Raw genomic sequence first — 20,532 nt, 5'->3', positions numbered from 1 at the left:
CAGGTTGCCAAAGAAAAATGTTTGAAACGTTAATAGCAACTGATCACAAAAAATTCGAGCGAGACGCATGCGGTGTTTTGATTAGCGCAAACCCATAAGCGCTCTTTGTTCGCATTCCAGTTTCCCTAATCCATAATGCAGTTACAGAATGACTACGAGGAATGCATGCCACGTCTAAACTTCTCCGCAATAATCAATTTTCGCAAATGTAGAAGGAAAACCAATAAATGGTATGATTTTGAGAATGCGCGAGTATCTCTTTGTGCGAGTCTGCGCATGCGGGTTGGAACCGCGACACCGTCACCACCGCTAAACATCTACTCAGGGGAGTGAATGTAAGAGATTCTGGGCCCTATCTAGGAGCAATAGGCCTATGCTATTGATTTTGTTTTATCATTACTTTAATGTTTCATCAGGCTCGCACTAATCGTATGTGCTACAAGATAGTATGATTTTATATCTATATAGCAATATGCTAGCAATTTATCGTTCAATAGCATAAAAAATTTCCAGAACACTCAATTACAGATAGGCTACTATCTCACTAATGTGTTAATGCAAAAACTACGTATAATGTTAATTTCACACAGCAAATGTTATCAAAATGACGATGACACGCAGGTATGCATTGTTAAGATTACGATCATAATGTATCAATTGTGTAGTATACCATAAGACACTGACGAAGCGCTTTTATTGTCCTACGAGGAACACTAAAATATATTACCGATCCAAAAAATGAATTTGGATCATATTTGTGTAAACGAGTAGTTTACTCGAGCCTGTTGCAGTGGTGACAATATTAATGAAACAGAATTGGACGAGTAATGCACCAGCCACCCGTTGAGATACCACCTCCCGAGAGTTATGGGGTCCTTTGGCTGGCCAGACAGTACTACATAGGATTCTTTTTCCCTTTACCTACACATGTACCGAATAGTCTGGCCTTTTCTTTACACATTCTCCTCTGTCCTCATACACCTGACAACACTGAGATTACCAAACAATTCTTCTTCGCCTAAGGGGTTACTGCACTCTCATTGTTCAGTGGCCACTTTCTTCTAGGCAAGGGTATAAGAGACTCTTTAGCTATGACAAGCAGCTCTTCTGGGAGGACACTCCAAACTCAAACCAATGTTCTCTAGTCTTGGGTAGTACCATAGCCTCTGTACCATGGTCTACCACTGTCTTGGGTTAGAGTTCTCTTGCTTGAGGGTACACTCGGGCACACTATTGTATCTTTATTCTCTTCTTGTTTTGTTAAAGTTTTTTGTAGTTTGTATAGGAGATTTTTATCTTAATACTACTGTTCTTAAAACATTTTATTTTTCCTTGTTTCCTTTCCTCACTGGGCTATTTTCCCAGTTGGAGCCCTTGGGCTTATAGCATCATGCTTTTCCAACTAGGGTTGTAGCTTAGCATATAATAATAATAATAATAATAATAATAATAATAATAATAATAATAATAATGCTTCCCTACATCTAATAAAAACGTCGTGACTAGCATTCCGTTAGTCGGAAATTCAAGTTAATATCATTATTATTATTATTATTATTATTATTATTATTATTATTATTATTATTATTATTATTATTATTACTTGCTTAACTACAACCCTAGCTGGAAAAGCAAGATGCTATCAGCTTAAGGGCCCCAACAGGGAAAATAGTCTATAGTTCTAGTTGTTGGATCATCAGCAGCCCCTTGCCAGTCTCCCTGGTCATTGCTTGGGTAGGAGGGGCGTAATGTTGATCATATGTACAGTATAGCCTAATGGCCGCTCATACTTCGACCCCTAGAAATTTGATGTCCTGTTAGTCCCAGGATTAATTAGACCGGTAGGGGTTATATGCTATAATCTCGTCAATCAAGAATACTCGTTACTATTAAATAATCTATAACTTGTAACATGGAATTTAAAACCATTTTCAACTAAGAGGAAAAGGTAAAATGTTTAACTAAACTCTTATTCGAAGAAAAATTTTCCGACGTCAATCTTATTTAGTGAAGGTTGTCCCAATTTGCAGCAATAGACCTATGAAAAGGTTACAAAATACCGCTGTGTAACCGAAACCAAACTTGACCATTCACAACGGCAATTATTTCATTTAATCATTCACATATAAATTCATAATCTCTCTATACTATTCAATAGCATTACGAATTGACAAAATAATCAGAGAAAAAAAATGGTTGCGTAAATAAGTTTTAATTTACCTTACCAAGTCATTCTGTGATATCATCGTCATTTCCTCCCACGCCTATTGACGCAAAGGGGCTCGGCTAGATTTCGCCAGTCGTCTCTATTTTGAGTTTTTAAATCAATTCTTCCCCATTCGCCATCTTCTACTTCGCGCTTCATAGTCCTCGGCCATAAAGACCTGGGTCTTCCAACTCTTCTGGTGCCTTGTGGAGCCCAATTGAAAGTTTGGTGAACTAATCTATCTTGGGGAGTGCGAAGAGCATGACCAAACCATCTACATGTACCCCTAATCATGATCTCATCAACATAATTATCATTATTATTATTACTTGCTAAACTACATCCCTAGTTGGAAAAGCAGAATGCTATAAGCCTAGGGGATCCTACAGGGAAAATAACCCAGTGAGAAAAGGAAACAAGGAAAAATAAAATATTTAAAGAATAGTAACATTAAAATAAATATTTCCTATATAAACTGTAAAAATTTTAACAAAACAAGAAGAGAAATTAGATAGAATAATGTGCCCGAGTGTACCCTCAAGCAAGAGAACTCTAACCCAAGACAGTGGAAGACCATGGTACAGAGGCTATGGCACTACCCAAGACTAGAGAACAATGGTTTGATTTTGGAGTGTCCTCTTAGAAGAGCTGCTTGTCATAGCTAAAGAGTCTATTCTACTCTTACCAAGAGGAAAATAGCCACTGAACAATTAGAGTGCAGTAATTAACCCCTTGGGTGTGAAGAAGAATTGTTTGGTAATCTCAGTGTTGTTAGGTGTATGAAGACAGAGAAGAATCTACAAAGAATAGGCCAGACTATTCGGTGTATGTGTATGCAAAGGGAAAATGAACCATAACCAAGGAGAAGGATCCAATGAAGCATTGTCTGGCCAGTCAAAGGACCCCATAACTCTCTACCGGTAGTATCTCAAAGGATGGCTGGTTCCCTGGTCAACCTCTGGCAAAGAAGAGATGGAACCTCCAAAATCAAACCATTGTTCACGTGGGCTATAATAGAGCCACTGTCCTCGCCCTACTTACAATCATACTTTGAGTTTTGTTAGGGTCCAACTTCATGCCTCATAATTTGCACCATACACTAATTTTAGCTAAATATCTGTTAAGGTATTTAGCAACCCAAGATCTACATTCAGGAGATGGAATTGATGCAAAGAAAGTTTGTTTTCTAGGCCAAACTACATGTCATGTGTATATAGAATGAAAGGTAATGGGCCAAGAACACTAAATATCACATTGCCATATTCACTATGGTGACCATCAACAATTTCGAGAAAGTGAGGAAAATTACAAGGTAGACCATGCTAAGTATTCCAGTATTGATAGTTCAGTCAAAAGAAAAGCCAGGAATGACTGGAGAGAATATTTAAACAAGAAAGCAGATAAGGCTGACAAAGCTATGAATTCAGGGAGTGGTCATGGTGAAAGAATTGCTCATAGAATTATCAATGAAATTTCTACTGGAGCAAAGAAGAAGAAACATATGCCCATCAAAGAGATGGATCTGTTATAACAACAGAAGACGAAGAAAGGCAACGTTAGATGGAACACTTTAGTGAGGTCATGAAAAGGAGATATGAAGGGAATAATTTGATTGATATACCTGAAGTCGAGGAAGACCTTGATGTGCCCATGAATGAATTCAATGTGTTTGAAGTCGAAGCTATCATTAAAAAAAACTCAAGAGATAGAAAGCCTCTGGATTCGATGGAATAACTGTTGTGATGATATTGACCGAAAATGAAGTGACTCAGAATACTGAAAAGATTATTTTACAGAATGTGGCGTGAAGAGGCAAAACCTGATGAATGGGAGCTAGGAGAGTTGGTGAAAAAAAAATCTGGCTGATTGCAATAATTACAGAGGCATCACATTTACGTCAGTTGTCTTGAAGATATATATATTGCTCATTCTAAAGAGACTAGAGAGAAAGATTGATGGAAAGCTGAGAGATTAACAAGTAGGATTTAGAAAAGGTAGACGTTGTACTAACCAAATTTTCATTTTAAGACGTGTAGTACAGCAATGTGTAGAATATAGAAATCCACTTTTGATGGCATTTGTGGTTTATGAAAAACCCTTTAATAGTGTGCACCGGCCAATTTTGTGTAGAGTCCTACGTTATTATGGAGTTCCTCTTAACTATGTGAATTTGATTACGTCTGTTCATGAGCATAGCAAGTGCAAAGTTAATGTTAATGGAGTCCTGTCAAATGAATTTCCAGTTAACAGTGGGGTACTCCAAGAGAATGTGTTGTCACCTATTTTGTTTATCCTCCTCATGGATTTTGTAATGCATAGCAGAGTTGGGGATGGTGGAGAAGGATTGCATTGGATTGGTAACAGAAAATTATCTGACCTAGAGTATGCTGTTGACGCTGTCCTTATCAGCAGAACACCACACGACTTGCAAAACCTGCTTACCAAAATGCATGAAATATCACACGAAGTTGGGCTACAGATAAATAGAAGAAAGACAGGGGTGATGGGAAGTTATGGAATTTGGGCGGTAATCAGCTGGGCTAGAGCTACCACAAACACATTTACTGATGGAGTAATATTAAAAATTCTCCAACAAGTGCTAAAAGAACCTATTTCTGTTAACTTGCTGAAAAAAAGACAAATCAGGAGCTAGGAAATCAGCAGCCTTTACTAAAAAAAGAACAAATATCATTCGGGTCTACACCATAAGCATCACGGTCCTTCAGGTGTTTCAATTTCGCTCGACCAAAAAAGCTAAACAAATTAGTTTCTCAGGAAAAATGGGAATGAGGAAGATCGAGTTTCTCATTACTCTGCTTACTGTCAAATAAACCAGCCAAAGGGTTGTCTTCCTTTGTACAATGAGTATCATGTGATTTAAGTAAGGGAGAAAACACTAAGAGAGTAGATTTAAAGGTAGCCAACCACTTCTGTTCCTGGGTGATCACAGAAGGGTGTCTTTTGTGGTTAAATTATATCAATTTTCAATTGAAGCATAAAATCTCTGAGCAACAGCTCTTGGCTGAATATTGAAGGAGAATAGAATATTACTGCACAATGTTTTGAAATGGTCTCGTTTAAGGTATTGTGCAGCTCTAATCTAGAATTAGTAAACGGGAATCTTTTATAATTATCCATTTCGTTAAGAAATGTGTGCCCGATACAACCTATAGAGAACTAGTACATACAGCTCTCTTTAGTCAATGCTAAAACAAAGCAGACATCGGTAGCGAACAGAATCTAGATGATGTAGAGAATTGAAAATCAAACATAAACATATACAGCTGAACTCACAATATTCTCAAAACCTGGAGGAATTTTTCCATATAAAACCAGATAGGCTACATTGCGTTATATCAGTGCAAAGTCACGCTGATGCAGTACCATAAAAACTTTCACACATTGTTTCATATATTTCAGTTTTTTAGATGTGGGATAAATTTTTGACGTTTCTAGATAGGCCTACATCATAATACACTATTCAGAATTTAGGCTTTTGTTCATTGGGTTGCATAAAATGCATTATATACAATACAGTTGATATAATGTTTGCATTTACATAGCTACTGCACTTACGTGTCACTGTAATATAATGGAAATACAAAACATGCTTAGCCAGAGATATCCACTGCCAGCAGTTGAATTATAACTTGCGTACCTTAACAAATTAGGTTTGAGACCACCGAATAAATTAAAGTAATACGGTTTGCTTACCTGTCTTATATGGTCCCATTTCTTCTTGTAGAATTCCTGTGCCCATTTTTGCAACCGTGTGCTGGACAATCTTTTCTCGGAAATTACTGTGGAGGATTTCACCGATCATCCGATCGAAAAATGGCGCCAATTTGATCACGAGATGATGAGAGACTTATGTGCACTGCGCTACCCTGGCGGCAAAACAACGAACTAAAGAGGCTGGTCGCTGACTTCGTTCTTATTAAAACAATAAGTTCTTATATAACTCATTTATTCTTCTATTATAATGTATACTGTTATTTTATCCTACATCATTTATTCTTCGCAATTAGTGTGAATTAGGTTTCTGGTATATACTTTTGGGCTTGATTTTCATGGGAGACAACCTTAGCAAATCCTCATGAACATTACTTTACAATAAGAGCCGTTTTTTTTTTTTAGTTTTTTTTTTTATCACAAAGGGGGACCCTGAGTCTTATAGTACAGTATCTACAAGATATGTTTGTCGTATACATTTTAGGTACTTAAAGTATCATACAGCGTATAGTATCAGGACAGAGGATGCTGGAGAAGGGTAACTAGAAACAGCGACCCCACATATATATATATATATATATATATATATATATATATATATATATATATATATATATATATATATATATATATATATATATATATATATATATATATATATATATATATATATATATATATATATATATATATATATATATGGAAAGCGAAAGGCAAAAAAAGTAGAGTACCCCACAACGTATTCCGTATTAATTGTCAAACCACATTATAGAAGAATTTAGAAAACCACACTCCACTTAATTCATGAAAGTTTTATCTTCTTTTTTTGTTGTATGCGTAGGGCTACGTAGAGCTATTTAGTAGAAGATAGATGACTACGCACCCACTTGCGTATACCGTAGGCTTGCTCATAACCCGTTTTGAACACATTATATTATCTTAATCATTATTAATTGCTAAGTTACAACCCTAGTTGGAAAAGAAGACTGTTATAAGCCCAGGGCCTCCAAAAGGGAAAATAGCCCAGTCAGGAAAGGAAACTAAGAAAAATAAGATAATTTAGGAGCAGTAGGCCTAACATTAAAATAAATATCTCATATATATATATATATATATATATATATATATATATATATATATATATATATATATATATATATATATATATATGTATATGTATATATATCATTGGAAGGAGAGAGGGTTAATGAGGTAGAATCATTTGAATAATTAGGAACTGTGATGTCTAATACAAGGTCTTTAGAATAGGAGTTTAATGAAAAATTGAAAAAAAAAAAAAAAAAGCAAACCAGAAAATGGCTAGGTTGTAAGGACACCGATCCCTTCGTCGTCCAGAAAATCGACAAACTACTTATTTATTTAAATTCTCTCTTCGCCACACTGTGGTGTCCTAGGTATATATATTCCGCTCTACCAGAGCTACATTTAGATATATGTATCGTTTCATAACATGTTTTTGTTAACCCATAATTCATATATTTGTAAGTGTAAGAAAACACATATATTTTGGCGGGCACTTCAATCTGACTTGGCGCCAACGTCATCCTACGTTTCCGTCCGCACCTTGTAATGTATTTCCGTGCACATTCAAATAAAGTATCAGTTGATCTTGGTGACGCTTGTCTCACTGTCCTTACAACTGGTGACCCCGGAGTTGAAAGTAGCATCAGCGGTTTTGGCTTTGCCATTAACGAACGCATTGCACGGCGCAAAGTTTTTTACCGAGATGGACCTCCTCAAGTCTTACTTCCAGGTCCCCGTATTCCCGGAAGATATCCCGAAAACTGCCATTGTAACGCCGTTCGGATCCTACACCTTCGCATACTCAACCTTCGGTCTACGCAACGCCGGGCCGACCTTCCAACGACTAATGGATAGCATTCTGGGTGACCTACCTTTCTGCGTCTGCTACGTCGACGACATCCTGATATTCTCGAAAACCAAGGAGGAACACTGGGGACACGTCCGCACCGTCCTAAAGCGCCTACAGGAGAACGGCCTAGTCGTACGCTTCGACAAATGCACGTTCGGTGCGGAGGGAGTGGATTTCCTTGGTCACCGTGTATCCTCGCGCGGGGTAAAACCCATGACAACCAAAGTCGACGCCATCAGGAAGTTCCCAATGCCTACGACCATCCGCCAACTTCAGGAGTTCTTGGGAATGGTCAATTACTACAGGCGCTTCATCCCCAACATCGCACAAACCCTGTCACCCCTCGACGACGTCCTGAAAGGAAAAGCAAAAAAACTCGAGTGGGGCTTGCCCCAGCAACAGGCATTCGCTCGGACGAAGGATGCCCTTGCAAATGCCACCACCCTGGCTCATTTCGACGACAACGCGCCCCTGCGACTAACGACCGACGCCAGCAACGTCGCCTGCGGGGCTGTGCTTGAGCAACTCATCGATGGTTCTCCTCGACCGCTGGCATTCTTCAGCAAGAAATTGAAACCCGCCGAAACAAGATACAGCACCTTCGATAGGGAACTCCTCGCCGTCTACCTCGCCATCCGCCACTTCAGGCACATCTTGGAGGGTACCCCCTTCACGATTGCAACGGATCATCAACCCCTCGTACACGCCTTCACGAAATCAACGGACGCATGGTCATCCCGACAACAACGTCATCTCGCATCAATCGCCGAATTCGGGTGCACCATACGTTACGTCCCAGGAAAGAAAAACCCAGTCGCGGACGCCCTTTCAAGGATTGAAATTGATGCGATCCACCTGGGAATCGACTACGCCAATCTCGCAACCGAACAACGCACCGACCGAGAAGCACAGGTTCACCTGACGGAGCCATCCGCGCTCAAGATAAGTGCGGTTCCCCTCGGACCAACAGGAGTAACTATTCTTTGCGACACCAGCACGGGCCGCCCTCGTCCCTGGGTACCAGCCTCCTGCAGAAGGAAAATATTCGATATCATCCATGGTCTTTCGCACCCCTCAGGACGCACCACCGCTCGCCTTCTGTCTGAAAAGTTTGTCTGGCCAGGGATAAAAAAGGACGCCCGGGAATGGGCGAGGTCATGCATCAACTGCCAGTCAAGCAAGGTCAGCCGTCACACCGAATCGGGGGTGGGCGATTTTCCCCAGCCAAAAAGACGTTTCGGACATATACACATCGACGTCGTGGGACCATTGCCCCCTTCTGGATCCGCTCGCTACCTACTTACGATCATCGATCGCTCCACGAGGTGGTTGGAGGCATCGCCGATGACCGAAGCTATGACTCAAGCATGTGCTGAAGCCCTCCTGTCAAGCTGGGTGAGCAGGTTTGGCGTTCCTGACGACATCACAACTGACAGAGGCCCCGCTTTCCTCTCAGAAATATGGCTTGCTTTGGCGAACCTGATGGGGACGACGCTCCACAGCACCACGGCATACAACCCCGCGGCAAACGGCATGGTCGAAAGAATGCACCGTGCCCTCAAGGCGTCCCTGATGGCGAGCTGCACCGACGGGGACTGGAAATCACGACTTCCTTGAGTACTCCTCGGCCTTCCCACCGCCCCTCGCGCAGACGGCGAACCTTCGCCCACCGAAAAAGTTTACGGGGAAGCGCTCGCAGTTCCTGGCGAATTTTTCCCTCATCAACCGACGACACGCAGCTGGATCACCTAAGGGACATCGCCAGGAAGTTCAGGCCGTGTCTCAAAACTTACCAGGACAGAACCAAGCACTTCAAGCCAAAAAGCCTGGATGACTGCAAATACGTTTTCGTCTGTGTCGACGCTCATCGACAATCACTGACTAGACCTTATCGAGGTCCCTACCGGGTAATTGAAAAGACAACGAAAGCCTTCCTTCTCGATGTCCATGGCCAAGAGGACTGGGTCTCAATAGACCGCGTGAAACCAGCGTTTCTCGAAGGAAGCGACACCGCCTCCGCTGGACCTGGCAGACCCAGAGTTCCGCCTCAAAACAAGCCGCCCAACGAAGGAAAAATCATCAAACGACGACAAGAGGAAGAGATCCTTACACCGACCGCCAGCGCGCCCCTCCGTTCAAAAACAAGAGGAACCCTCCGACGCCCGAAGAGATACGAAGATTGATCATCAGCCCTCTACGCCGCCCGATGTCTTGGGGGGGGAGTACTTGTAAGGACACCGATCCCTTCGTCGTCCAGAAAACCGACAAACTACTTATTTATTTAAATTCTCTCTTCGCCACACTGTGGTGTCCTATGTATATATATTCCGCTCTACCAGAGCTACATTTTGATATATGTATCGTTTCATAACATGTTTTTGTTAACCCATAATTCATATATTTGTAAGTGTAAGAAAACACATATATTTTGGCGGGCACTTCAATCTGACTTGGCGCCAACGTCATCCTACGTTTCCGTCCGCACCTTGTAATGTATTTCCGTGCACATTCAAATAAAGTATCAGTTGATCTTGGTGACGCTTGTCTCACTGTCCTTACAAGGTTTTTAAGTAAAATTTGGAAATCAAATCGCCCGAAATTACATGCAAAATCAGGTTATATATCAGTTTAGTGAGATCGGTGTTACTGTATGGACATAAGTCGCGGTATATGACATTTAAACAATATCTAACAGATTTTGTAGATTTGAGAACAAAGACCTCAGAAGAATATTGAGATTTAAATAGCAGGATTGGATGAAAGATGAAACTATAAGAGAGATTACACAAGTGCCATAGGTGGATGAGATCATGGTGAGGGATGGGTGGAGATGGTTTGGGCAAGCACTCCGCACTCCCCAAGAGAGTTCAGTTCACCAAACTTTCGACTGGGCTTCACAGGGCACTCGAAGAGTTGGAAGACCCAGGCCTACATGGCTCAGTACTATGAAGTACGAAGTAGGATATGATGAATGGGGAATTATTGATTTAAAAGCTCAAGATAGAAACGACTGGCGAAATCTTACTGAGGCCCTTTTTGCCAATAGTCGTATAAGGAAATGCTATATATATATATATATATATATATATATATATATATATATATATATATATATATATATATATATATATATATGTGTGTGTGTATACAATAATTATATGTATATAAATATCTATATACACAAAATCTAACCGAGGCCCTTTGCGTCAATAGGCGTAGATATATATATATATATATATATATATATATATATATATATATATATATATATATATATATATATATATATATATATATATATATATATATATATATATATATATATATATATATATATATATATATATATATATATATATATATATATATATATATATATATATATATATATATCTTTTGGGCGAAAAATGAGATTAGCGATCGAAAAGATGAGATTATTCAATGCTCAGTGCATGACAGGATAAAATCCTGTACAGCAAAATAAAGGCGATTACTTACTTTAAGGGCTGCTTTTCTGCTCCTATAAAGCTGGTAAACCATACTCTCTACAGGCAAGCCAAAGCATAGAGAGAATATTGATATACAAAGAAATAAATGCAGGGGAGGAGACTTGATGAATAAATGGATCTAGGGAAATGTGATCCATCATAAGATTCAATAATAAACAGTATTTGAGAAGTTTTATTCCAGCTCTGGTCTAATTGTAAAATGCCCTTGCTAATCTGGTGGTTGAATCGGTGGAACATCAAGAAATTCAAACTTGAGACAAATGCTATTCTGTTAGAAAGTATGACACAAGTCTCATTTCATTGTTTATATATATATATATATATATATATATATATATATATATATATATATATATATATATATATATATATATATATATATATATATATATATATATATATATATATATATATATATATTATAATTCTAGAAGTTTCATTCCAGCTGTGACCAAGTTGTGGCATGATCTTCCTAATCGGGTAGTTGAATCAGTAGAACTTCAAAAGTTCAAACTTGCAGGAAATGTTTTTATGTTGAACAGGCTTACATAAGTCCTTTAATAGTTTATATATAAAATATCTTTTTAATGTTAATGGTTTTGAAATATTTTATATCAATTTTTCCATTACTTCGTATATCGTTTATTTCTTTATTTCCTTTCCTCACTGGGCTATTTTTTCCTATTGGAGCCCTTGGGCTTATAGCATCTTGTTTAGCTAATAATAATAATAATAATAATAATAACAATAATAATAATAAAAATAATAATAATCTATTCTACCTTTTTTACTGATCTGCTATATTACTATTATTATTATCATTATTATTATTATTATTAGTAGTAGTAGTAGTAGTAGTAGTAGTAGTCGTAGTAGTAGTAGTAGTAGTAGTACTCGACATACATAGCCTAGGTTTATACTTAAGAGAAGCTTATGGCGGAATCAGTAATGGAGATATTTGGTACACTAATTATGATGGAACCTAATTTTGCTTGAATATGTAGACGTGACTGACTGATTTTGGTGTAGTAGTGTTTATGAGACCAGTGAGGTGTGATATGTTGTAATTGCTAATTCAATAACTTTAATGATGGATGTATGTCAATCATAGAAATGCCTTCATTAATTCTGTAAAGGTATGGGATACTACCGCTAGAGAGTTATGGGGTCCTTTGACTGGCCAGACAGTGCTACATTGGATTCTTATATGTGGTTACGGGTTTTTCCTTTGCCTACACACACACACACTAAATAGTCTGGCCTATTCTTTACATATCCTCCTCTGTCCGCATACACCTGACAACACCAAGATTACCAAACAATTCATATTCACCCAAGGGGTTAACTACTCCACTGTAATTGTTCAGTGTCCATTTTCCTCTTGGTAAGGGTAGCAGAGACTCTTTAGCTATGGTAAGCAGCTCCTTTAGGAGAAGGACACTCCAAAAGCAAAGCATTGTTCTCTAATCTTGGGTAGTGCTATAGCCCCTGTACCATGGGCTTCCACTGTCTTAGGTTAGAGTTCCTTTGCTTGATGGTACACTCGGGGATACTATTCTATCTTATTTCTCTTCCACTTGTTAAAGTTTTTATAGTTTGTGTAGGAAATGTTTATTTTAATGTTACTGTTCTTAAAATATTTTATTTTTCCTTGTTTCCTTTCCTCACTGGGCTATTTTCCCTGTTGGAGCCCACGGGCTTTAATATCCTGCTTTTCCAATTAAGGTTGTTGCTTAGCAAATAATAATGATAATAATTATTATTATAATAATAAGTTGAGAATTAAATGTAAAATTATTGATTTTTGCTAATGATAGAATACTGGCTGAGAATAAAAAAGAAAAGTAACAAAAAAAAATGCAAGAAAGATGAAAGATTGGATAAACAATACTATTTATAGACTAATTATTTTAGAAATGTAAAGAGAAGTAGGCCTTGGGAAAGAATGACCTTGATATCCGAAATAGCCAAGAGCACAGATAAAATGAATATGGAAGAATTAGATGCATTGCTGACGATCTATTGTCCCGTGATTCAGCATTAAAGGATGAAAGTGACATTGATCATTCTTCTTGTTTTCTGGGACCACCCTCTGCCAGGGAAAATTATATATACATACACACATGTATATATATATATATATATATATATATATATATATATATATATATATATATATATATATATATATATATATATATATATATATATATATATACACACACACACACACACATTACTTCGTGTTTCAGGTCATTCGTGGCCTAAAAGACAAATGGCTTTATTCAACTCATTCACAAATAACGACGATTATATAATCCATATAAATATTAGGAAGGAGGTCATGTACCAAATCGGTATGCTGACTTAATTTTCTGTCTTTATATAGTGTTGGCAAACACAAGTAATGTTATGTAACCAACTCCAATGTTGCCAAGCAAAGCTGAACTCCTCCTAAAAGGACCATAGCTACAACTATCAGACTGACCCTGTTAGCCTTCGAAAGCGAGTTGTGTCCTTGAACCAATAACCAATTTTTCGACTGCTAATTTCACGGCAATGAATATCAAAAGGACATTTCCTTCATATCCTACGAGGAACTGCTTGCATATTACTGTTCTGGGAGTGTATTGAAGCGGGGAATATACATAAGCATATGAGGGTGTTGCTCTTCTTGCTAAATCAAGTTGGGACTAAGCTTATCCGTCGGGTGTAGAAACAGGACGACCCACGGGATGTCTTCGTTAAGGGTAAGCCCCCTTTTAGATTGTATTTTAACTGATAAGGATGTGATTGTGAATACTAATTGTAATGCTTACTTACACTGTGTTATTGAAAAGTACCTTTAAAACGACAATTAATCTACATCAAGGCTTATTGTCATATTCTGCCGGCTGTTCCAACACGTACAATATCCTCTCTCTATTTACATTTACGGCCTAAGGCTTCTGAAGGGAGACAAGTCAGCTGATCATGATACGGTGAAAATAACAGTCAGAGTCTCAGTATTATAAAGAAAGTACATTAAGTAATGCTATAGTCATAAATATGTATTGAAGAGTACCTACCATTATGTCAAACGTATACAAAACAGTCCAAGGCTACCGTGGAGCCTTTGTATATCAGCGGCCAGGTTCTCCCGCTTACATAAATAATGTGCACCAACTAACCCAAACTTCCTCTCTCCAACCTAATCAATAAGCCATGCCTTTACCTACTTACCTAACGGGGCTAACGCCCCCCTGCGACCTCGATTAAGCTGCCTTATTCTTAGCCGTCATCATATATACAGGTGGCCGCTATCTTACATATACCCCCACTGGGAAATGGTGAAGCAGTCTAGATAGTTTTCTATAGGCTATATTAGGTTAAAGATGTTATGATACTTCAGTTTCAAACATGATTTGAGAACTTTATATTTTTTAAAATATTAGACTGCAGCAGTGTGTTGGTAATAGTACATGTTAATTTCTCATGTTACTCCTTAATGTAACATAGCCTGCCCTTGTTTGGAGCCTTTGTATATCAGCGGCCAGTTCCTCATGCGTTCATTAAAAATAGACATCAACTAACCTAAACTTTCCCCCCTAGCCTAACCTACAACCCGTGTCCTCACCTACTTACCTAATGGGGGAAGTAACGCCCCCTGCGACCCCCCTTACACTGCTCTATTCTATGTTAGCCATAATAATACATACAGGTGGCCGCTATCGTACATACACCCCCGTTATTGGGCATTTTACCCTTGCATCCCCCAACTTCCTCAAACTAACTAGTGTACTCTTCACAAATTGAAATATATCTTATTTCATGTGTCTAAAGATATACCTATGTTTACCTTTCCATTAGGATGCTAGTAAGAAAAAATTAACCCGATCAATCCACAGTATTACTTTACGCCATTTCTTGTCAAAGATATTACGATGTATGATGATTCGTATGTTCATAGTTCCTTTGTCAGGCTAGGTAATGATGCCCAGTGAGTAAGCACACAACGTCCAAGGTTGGGTTAAAAAGGAAAGTGAGATTATACTGGTGGTAACAAGGTAACTATTTACCTAGTAGATAAGGCATTGAAGCTGGAGAAATTGCCCGGAGGAAATGTCTTCAAAGAAAAGACTACCGACAACGTAATTAACCTAATTGAGGCCCACTTAGATCCAATAATGGATGAAGATCTGAGGGAGATGATGAAGTCCACAAGTGTGGATAAAAAGGAAGAGTATGAAGGTACAGAGGAAGAAGAAAAGATGTGCTTAACTCTAGAATGCCTCTAACTCTAGCAAAAATATCCAAAGAACTTCAGACAATAGCTAAAAATTTGGACACAGATGATTCATGCATTGCACTTCAGAAATGCTATTGACAGAGCAAATCCTGTTGCATAAGAAAGTCAGCAATTGTCGATCACTGTGTTCCTCGCGTAAAAAAAGACATGGTCATTATGTACTTCAGCAAAATGACTGCAGAAATTACTTTGCTGGACAATGACAAAGATATTGCACCACTTGATGAAGCAATTTCTAAAGTGGTGCTTCCAGAAGAGCAGTACAGTAATGCTCTACTTTGGTGTGCAGTACATTTATCTCATCAACTAGTTACAAAACATATATATATATAAGTACCATGATTAATTGATATAACTAATATTTTTTTCCTATTTACCCCTCTACATTCCAAGATATATATACTTTTCACACTCGGCCAAGGTATCACCTTTCCTCTGGAATGAGTCAGAGGTGAAAAGGCTCCCTTTCCTCAAAAGTAATTCTATTCTAGTTCAAAGAGAGATACCTGTTGTACTCGATCTCGGGGTGAGATTAACTTTTCTCCTACAAGACGGAGGATGGACTCACAAATTGTCAACTCTGGGAGAAAATTGGTCCTCAAATTGGCTATTGCCTCTTATAGCAGATAATTATAAACTATATACGTAATACAACAAGACCAGAAACAGAAATGGCTGTCCCTGAAAAGAAGACTGAAAATCCATACAAATTAAGTGAACGGGAATCAAAAATTCCATGTTGATATTTAAACAGAGCATGGAAGATAATTTGATCAGAATTCTCCCTCTACCCTACCTCAGACTTGAGTTGAAGTCAATCTTTAATGCTAACATCAAGAATTTTTAAAGGATTTGTAAGATTCTACGTGACATCTACAGGAGTTAAGAAAGAAAGGGAAATAAAGGAACAACCACCCATCTTTAGAGGTTATAGGTCTGAAATTCCCTTCAAGTTTAGAACATATCCCTTTTATTTTATTTTGTATGTGTAGATGATATGCTTGGTCTTTTATGTTCAAGTAGCTCAAGTTTTGAAAGTTGCTTTTTTTCCTATAAGTAAAATCTTGAACCCTGCTATCACAATCCCATCTCTAACTAACCTTGAATTCATCCTCGTAATCTAAAGGGGAGTGAGGTAGACAAGCAGGTGATTTGGTGGTAACCCTCAGCCACATACTTGAAGTAAAACCTTAAAGGATATTGTACTGCATTAAAAAGAAAAAATCCAGAGGTTTACATCCAGGAAAAATTAAGATATTAAGTTAGGTTAATCATTTTGGAATACAATATTTGTGATGGAAGATTTTAGAGTAATATTATTGTAGTTGAGTTCCTTTAAGGTTTTTAATTTTCATCATCAAGTACGGGGTGTTTGATGTCGAACGGCCGTGGCCCTCTGCACAAAACTTTTCCATTCATTCCGGTCTTGAGCCTTCCTTTCCAACTCCACCATCGTTAGCCCGCACATCTCCTTGATATTGTCACTCAATCTAGTTTTAGGCCTTCCTCTCGTTCTTGTACCATAGACTGATCCAATTAGTAGCGTTCTTTCCAGAGTACAGTATTGTGTTTCCGAACCTGGTGTCCAATAAAAGTTAGTTGTTCCGTAACCGAAATACAAACCACGCTATTTACAAAGGGTTATTACTTTTAGCGTAGCTGAAATGGCGAGCCATTAGAATTTAACGAGGGTGTATTACCCCCGCGCTAGTTAGCGGGGGGGTAGGGGAGTGGTAGCTAGCTACCCCTCCTCCCCCTCACACACAGGTGAATACCCACTTTCACTTTTGGCTCGGACTGTGACAGACGTCTCTCTGTCTTGGTCCTCGCTTGGCAGCCATTGTCTGTTTTGTCTTTACTTATACGCTTACTTTTCTTTTACTCAATATATATGTAAACATGTTTTCATGTTTGTATATATATTTGAGTATAGAAATAAGTAAGTTTCCTTTTCAGATGTGTGTGTGTAGTGTACGATATCTACGTGGAGGCCTCGGCAGTTAGACCACCACGGCCTAATTTTATGGGTTGCGATCGAGTTTGACTTCGGTCTTTCTCTCTCTCTCTCTCTTGAGGTCGTTCACCCTTTTACTATGTTTTACTACGCCCTTGTAGCTTCCTTCCCGTGTGGGTGGGGTTGCTACGCCGTACATTTTGTCTCAATTAGTTTATGAATCTAATTGTAGTTGTTAATTTTTCAGCTTGTAGAACGATTCCTTTCGGGGTTTTCGTTTTTTTTTTTTTTTTTTTTTTCTCTTTAGTGTTCATTCATTTTTAAATTACATAATTACATAGTTACATAATTATAATTGTTATAATTCTGTTTTGGTTACAGCTCTCCTTCCGCGAGTGTAAGTGGTTGTGAGGGCACGTGCCTGTTGTGTAATTCTTGTTCCTTTTCCTCGGGATTCCTCTTCGGAGCCTTCCCGGGGGAATGAATGTGTACTAATATTATTTGTTTTATTTTTTTTACAGTTACCGATCTAGTTCGTTTCTGTAATATAGCAACGGTGTGAGCTGTCTGGTTGAGTCCTGGGGATTCGGCTGTTGCTGCCTCCCCCCTTGTATTGTCGTCAGGGGCGTGTCTCCTTCTACTGGTAGTACTCCCGTGTCGACGGACAGCTCTCCAGTTCATTTTAGAACAGTCAGGAGGCTTGCCTCCTTGGGCGGATAACTTTCCTTCCGAGGGAAGTTTTTTTTCCTGTCCAGGCTTGAGCTTTTCCTCTTATGGGGGGTTCTTCTCTTGCCTTTTTTTTCGTGCGACTATGCTCTTGGTGCTGAGCGGTCGCACCTGCAGTTTCGCTCAAGGGGCTGGGCAACTGCAGGAGCTCCTCTTCGGAGGATTGCCCCTTTTAGGTCACTGGCTGACCAGTCTCTTCCACGAAGTGTTTCTCTTTCGTTCGCGAGAGAGTACACTCATAGAGACTCCTCTTCGGAGGTTTCTTCTGTTGCTGTTGCTGTTGGCCTCCCTCGCCGTAAGGCCCTCCGTCCGCCTCGTCGTAAGGGCCTCTCATCTCCCTATAAGGGTGCTTGAGGCGCCTTTTTGAATCTCCGTTTGCAGCCTACAACTTCTTTTTCTCGATCTTCCGTCTTGGTGCAGATGGACAGCAGTCTAATCTCGTCTTCCGACGGGCAACGGTCTTCCCGACGGACAACGGTCTTCCCGACGGACAGCGGTCTTCCGACGGACATCAGTCTCCCGGCGGACAACGATCCCTTCGGGGCAAAGGGTTGCCCCCACGGGGGTTCTTCCCTTGCGTGTCAGGGTTTCCCTGCGCGCCCTTCTGTTCGTCAGCGCTCTCCTGTTCGTCAGCGCTTTCAAGATGATCTTCCCTGCGGTTCCTGTTACGTGCCCTGTGCGCCCACGTTCGCCCTCGCGATCTAGAACTTCGGTTCAGGTCGGGGTCAAGGACTCTTCTTTACGCAGGCTTCCACGCGTAGCCTTCTGCTCGTCAGCGATCATCAGCTCGTCAGCGATCATCAGCTCGTCAGCGATCATCAGCTCGCCAGCGATCGTCAGCTCGTCAGCGATCATCAGCTCGCCAGCGATCTCCGGATCGCCCACGTGTGTTACAGCTGGCACGCCAACGTTCTCCAACACTTCTGAAGGAACATGGTTCGCCAGCTACTAGCTCAACTGCGGATGCTGATCGCCATCGCGCGACCCTCAACTGCAGATGCTGATCGCCATCGCGCGACCCTCAACTGCGGATGCTGATCGCCATCGCGCGACCCTCAACTGCGGATGCTGATCGCCATCGCGCGACCCTCAACTGCGGATGCTGATCGCCATCGCGCGACCCTCAACTGCAGATGCTGATCGCCATCGCGCGACCCTCAACTGCGGATGCTGATCGCCATCGCGTGACCCTCAACTGCGGATGCTGATCGCCATCGCGCGACCCTCAACTGCGCGCCATCGCACAACCCTGAACGATTGCCCGCTTACGCATGCTGCTCCTCATCGCACCACCCTGAACGATCGCCCTCCTGCAGATGCTGATCACCATCGCACCCTTTCACGCGATCATTCACCTGCGCATGCTGCTCGCCATCGCACAACCCTGAACGATTGCCCGCTTACGCATGCTGCTCCTCATCGCACAACCCTGAACGATCGCCCTCTTGCGGATGCTGATCACCATCGCACCCTTTCACGCGATCATTCACCTGCGCATGCTGCTTGCCATCGCACAACCCTGAACGATTGCCCGCTTACGCATGCTGCTCCTCATCGCACCACCCTGAACGATCGCCCTCCTGCAGTTGCTGATCACCATCGCACCCTTTCACGCGATCATTCACCTACACATGCTGCTCGCCATCGCACAACCCTGCACGATTGCCCGCTTACGCATGCTGCTCCTCATCGCACAACCCTGAACGCTCGCCCTCTTGCGGATGCTGATCACCATCGCACCCTATCACGCGATCATTCACCTACACATGCTGCTCGCCATCGCTTACCGCCAGCGATCTTCTTCACCTACGCGGCAGCACGATCCCTCGCCGTCACGCCCATTCGCCCGCGCGATCGCGCGCCCGCGCGATCGCTCGCCCGCGCGATCGCTCGCCTGCGCGCCCGCGCGATCGCTCGCCTGCGCGCCCGCGCGATCGCTCGCCTGCGCGCCCGCGTGACCGCTCGCCTGCGCGCCCGCGCGACCGCTCGCCTGCGCGCCCGCGCGACCACTCGCCTGTGCGCCCGCGCGACCATTCGCCTTTGCGCGACCGTTCGCCCTCGCGCGACCATAGTTCGCGGCGAATTCCACAGCCGGTGGTAGCAGCAGGGACGCCTGCTCCTAGGCGGCACTCGGGATCACCTCCATTCAAGCACAGGTTGGTAGTGCAGGACGAAGACAGGTCAGTACAGCATTCTTCCCACCTTCTTTTCAGGCAGGAACCG

The 20,532-nt window shown here is 40.9% G+C and overlaps 1 protein-coding gene across 3 annotated transcripts in view; it reads left to right on the top strand.

Annotated features, from left to right (window-relative positions):
- The first annotated feature begins 13,803 nt into the window (after positions 1-13,803).
- The window catches only part of LOC137630474 (fap1 adhesin-like), a 78,149-nt gene continuing 71,420 nt past the window's right edge, over positions 13,804-20,532 (top strand). For 2 of the 3 annotated variants that reach the window (XM_068361957.1, XM_068361956.1), the window contains exon 1: positions 13,804-14,091. In XM_068361957.1, coding sequence (XP_068218058.1) covers positions 14,077-14,091 — 15 coding nt within the window. In that variant the 5' untranslated portion in view covers positions 13,804-14,076. The remainder of the gene's footprint in view (positions 14,092-20,532) is intronic. The other variant, XM_068361958.1, reaches the window with a different exon arrangement.

Source organism: Palaemon carinicauda, chromosome 38 (genome assembly GCF_036898095.1).
Source record: "Palaemon carinicauda isolate YSFRI2023 chromosome 38, ASM3689809v2, whole genome shotgun sequence".
Lineage (NCBI taxonomy): Eukaryota > Metazoa > Arthropoda > Malacostraca > Decapoda > Palaemonidae > Palaemon > Palaemon carinicauda.
The sequence above is the reverse complement of the archived record's forward strand: the minus strand, read 5'-3'. Positions and strand labels throughout refer to the sequence as shown.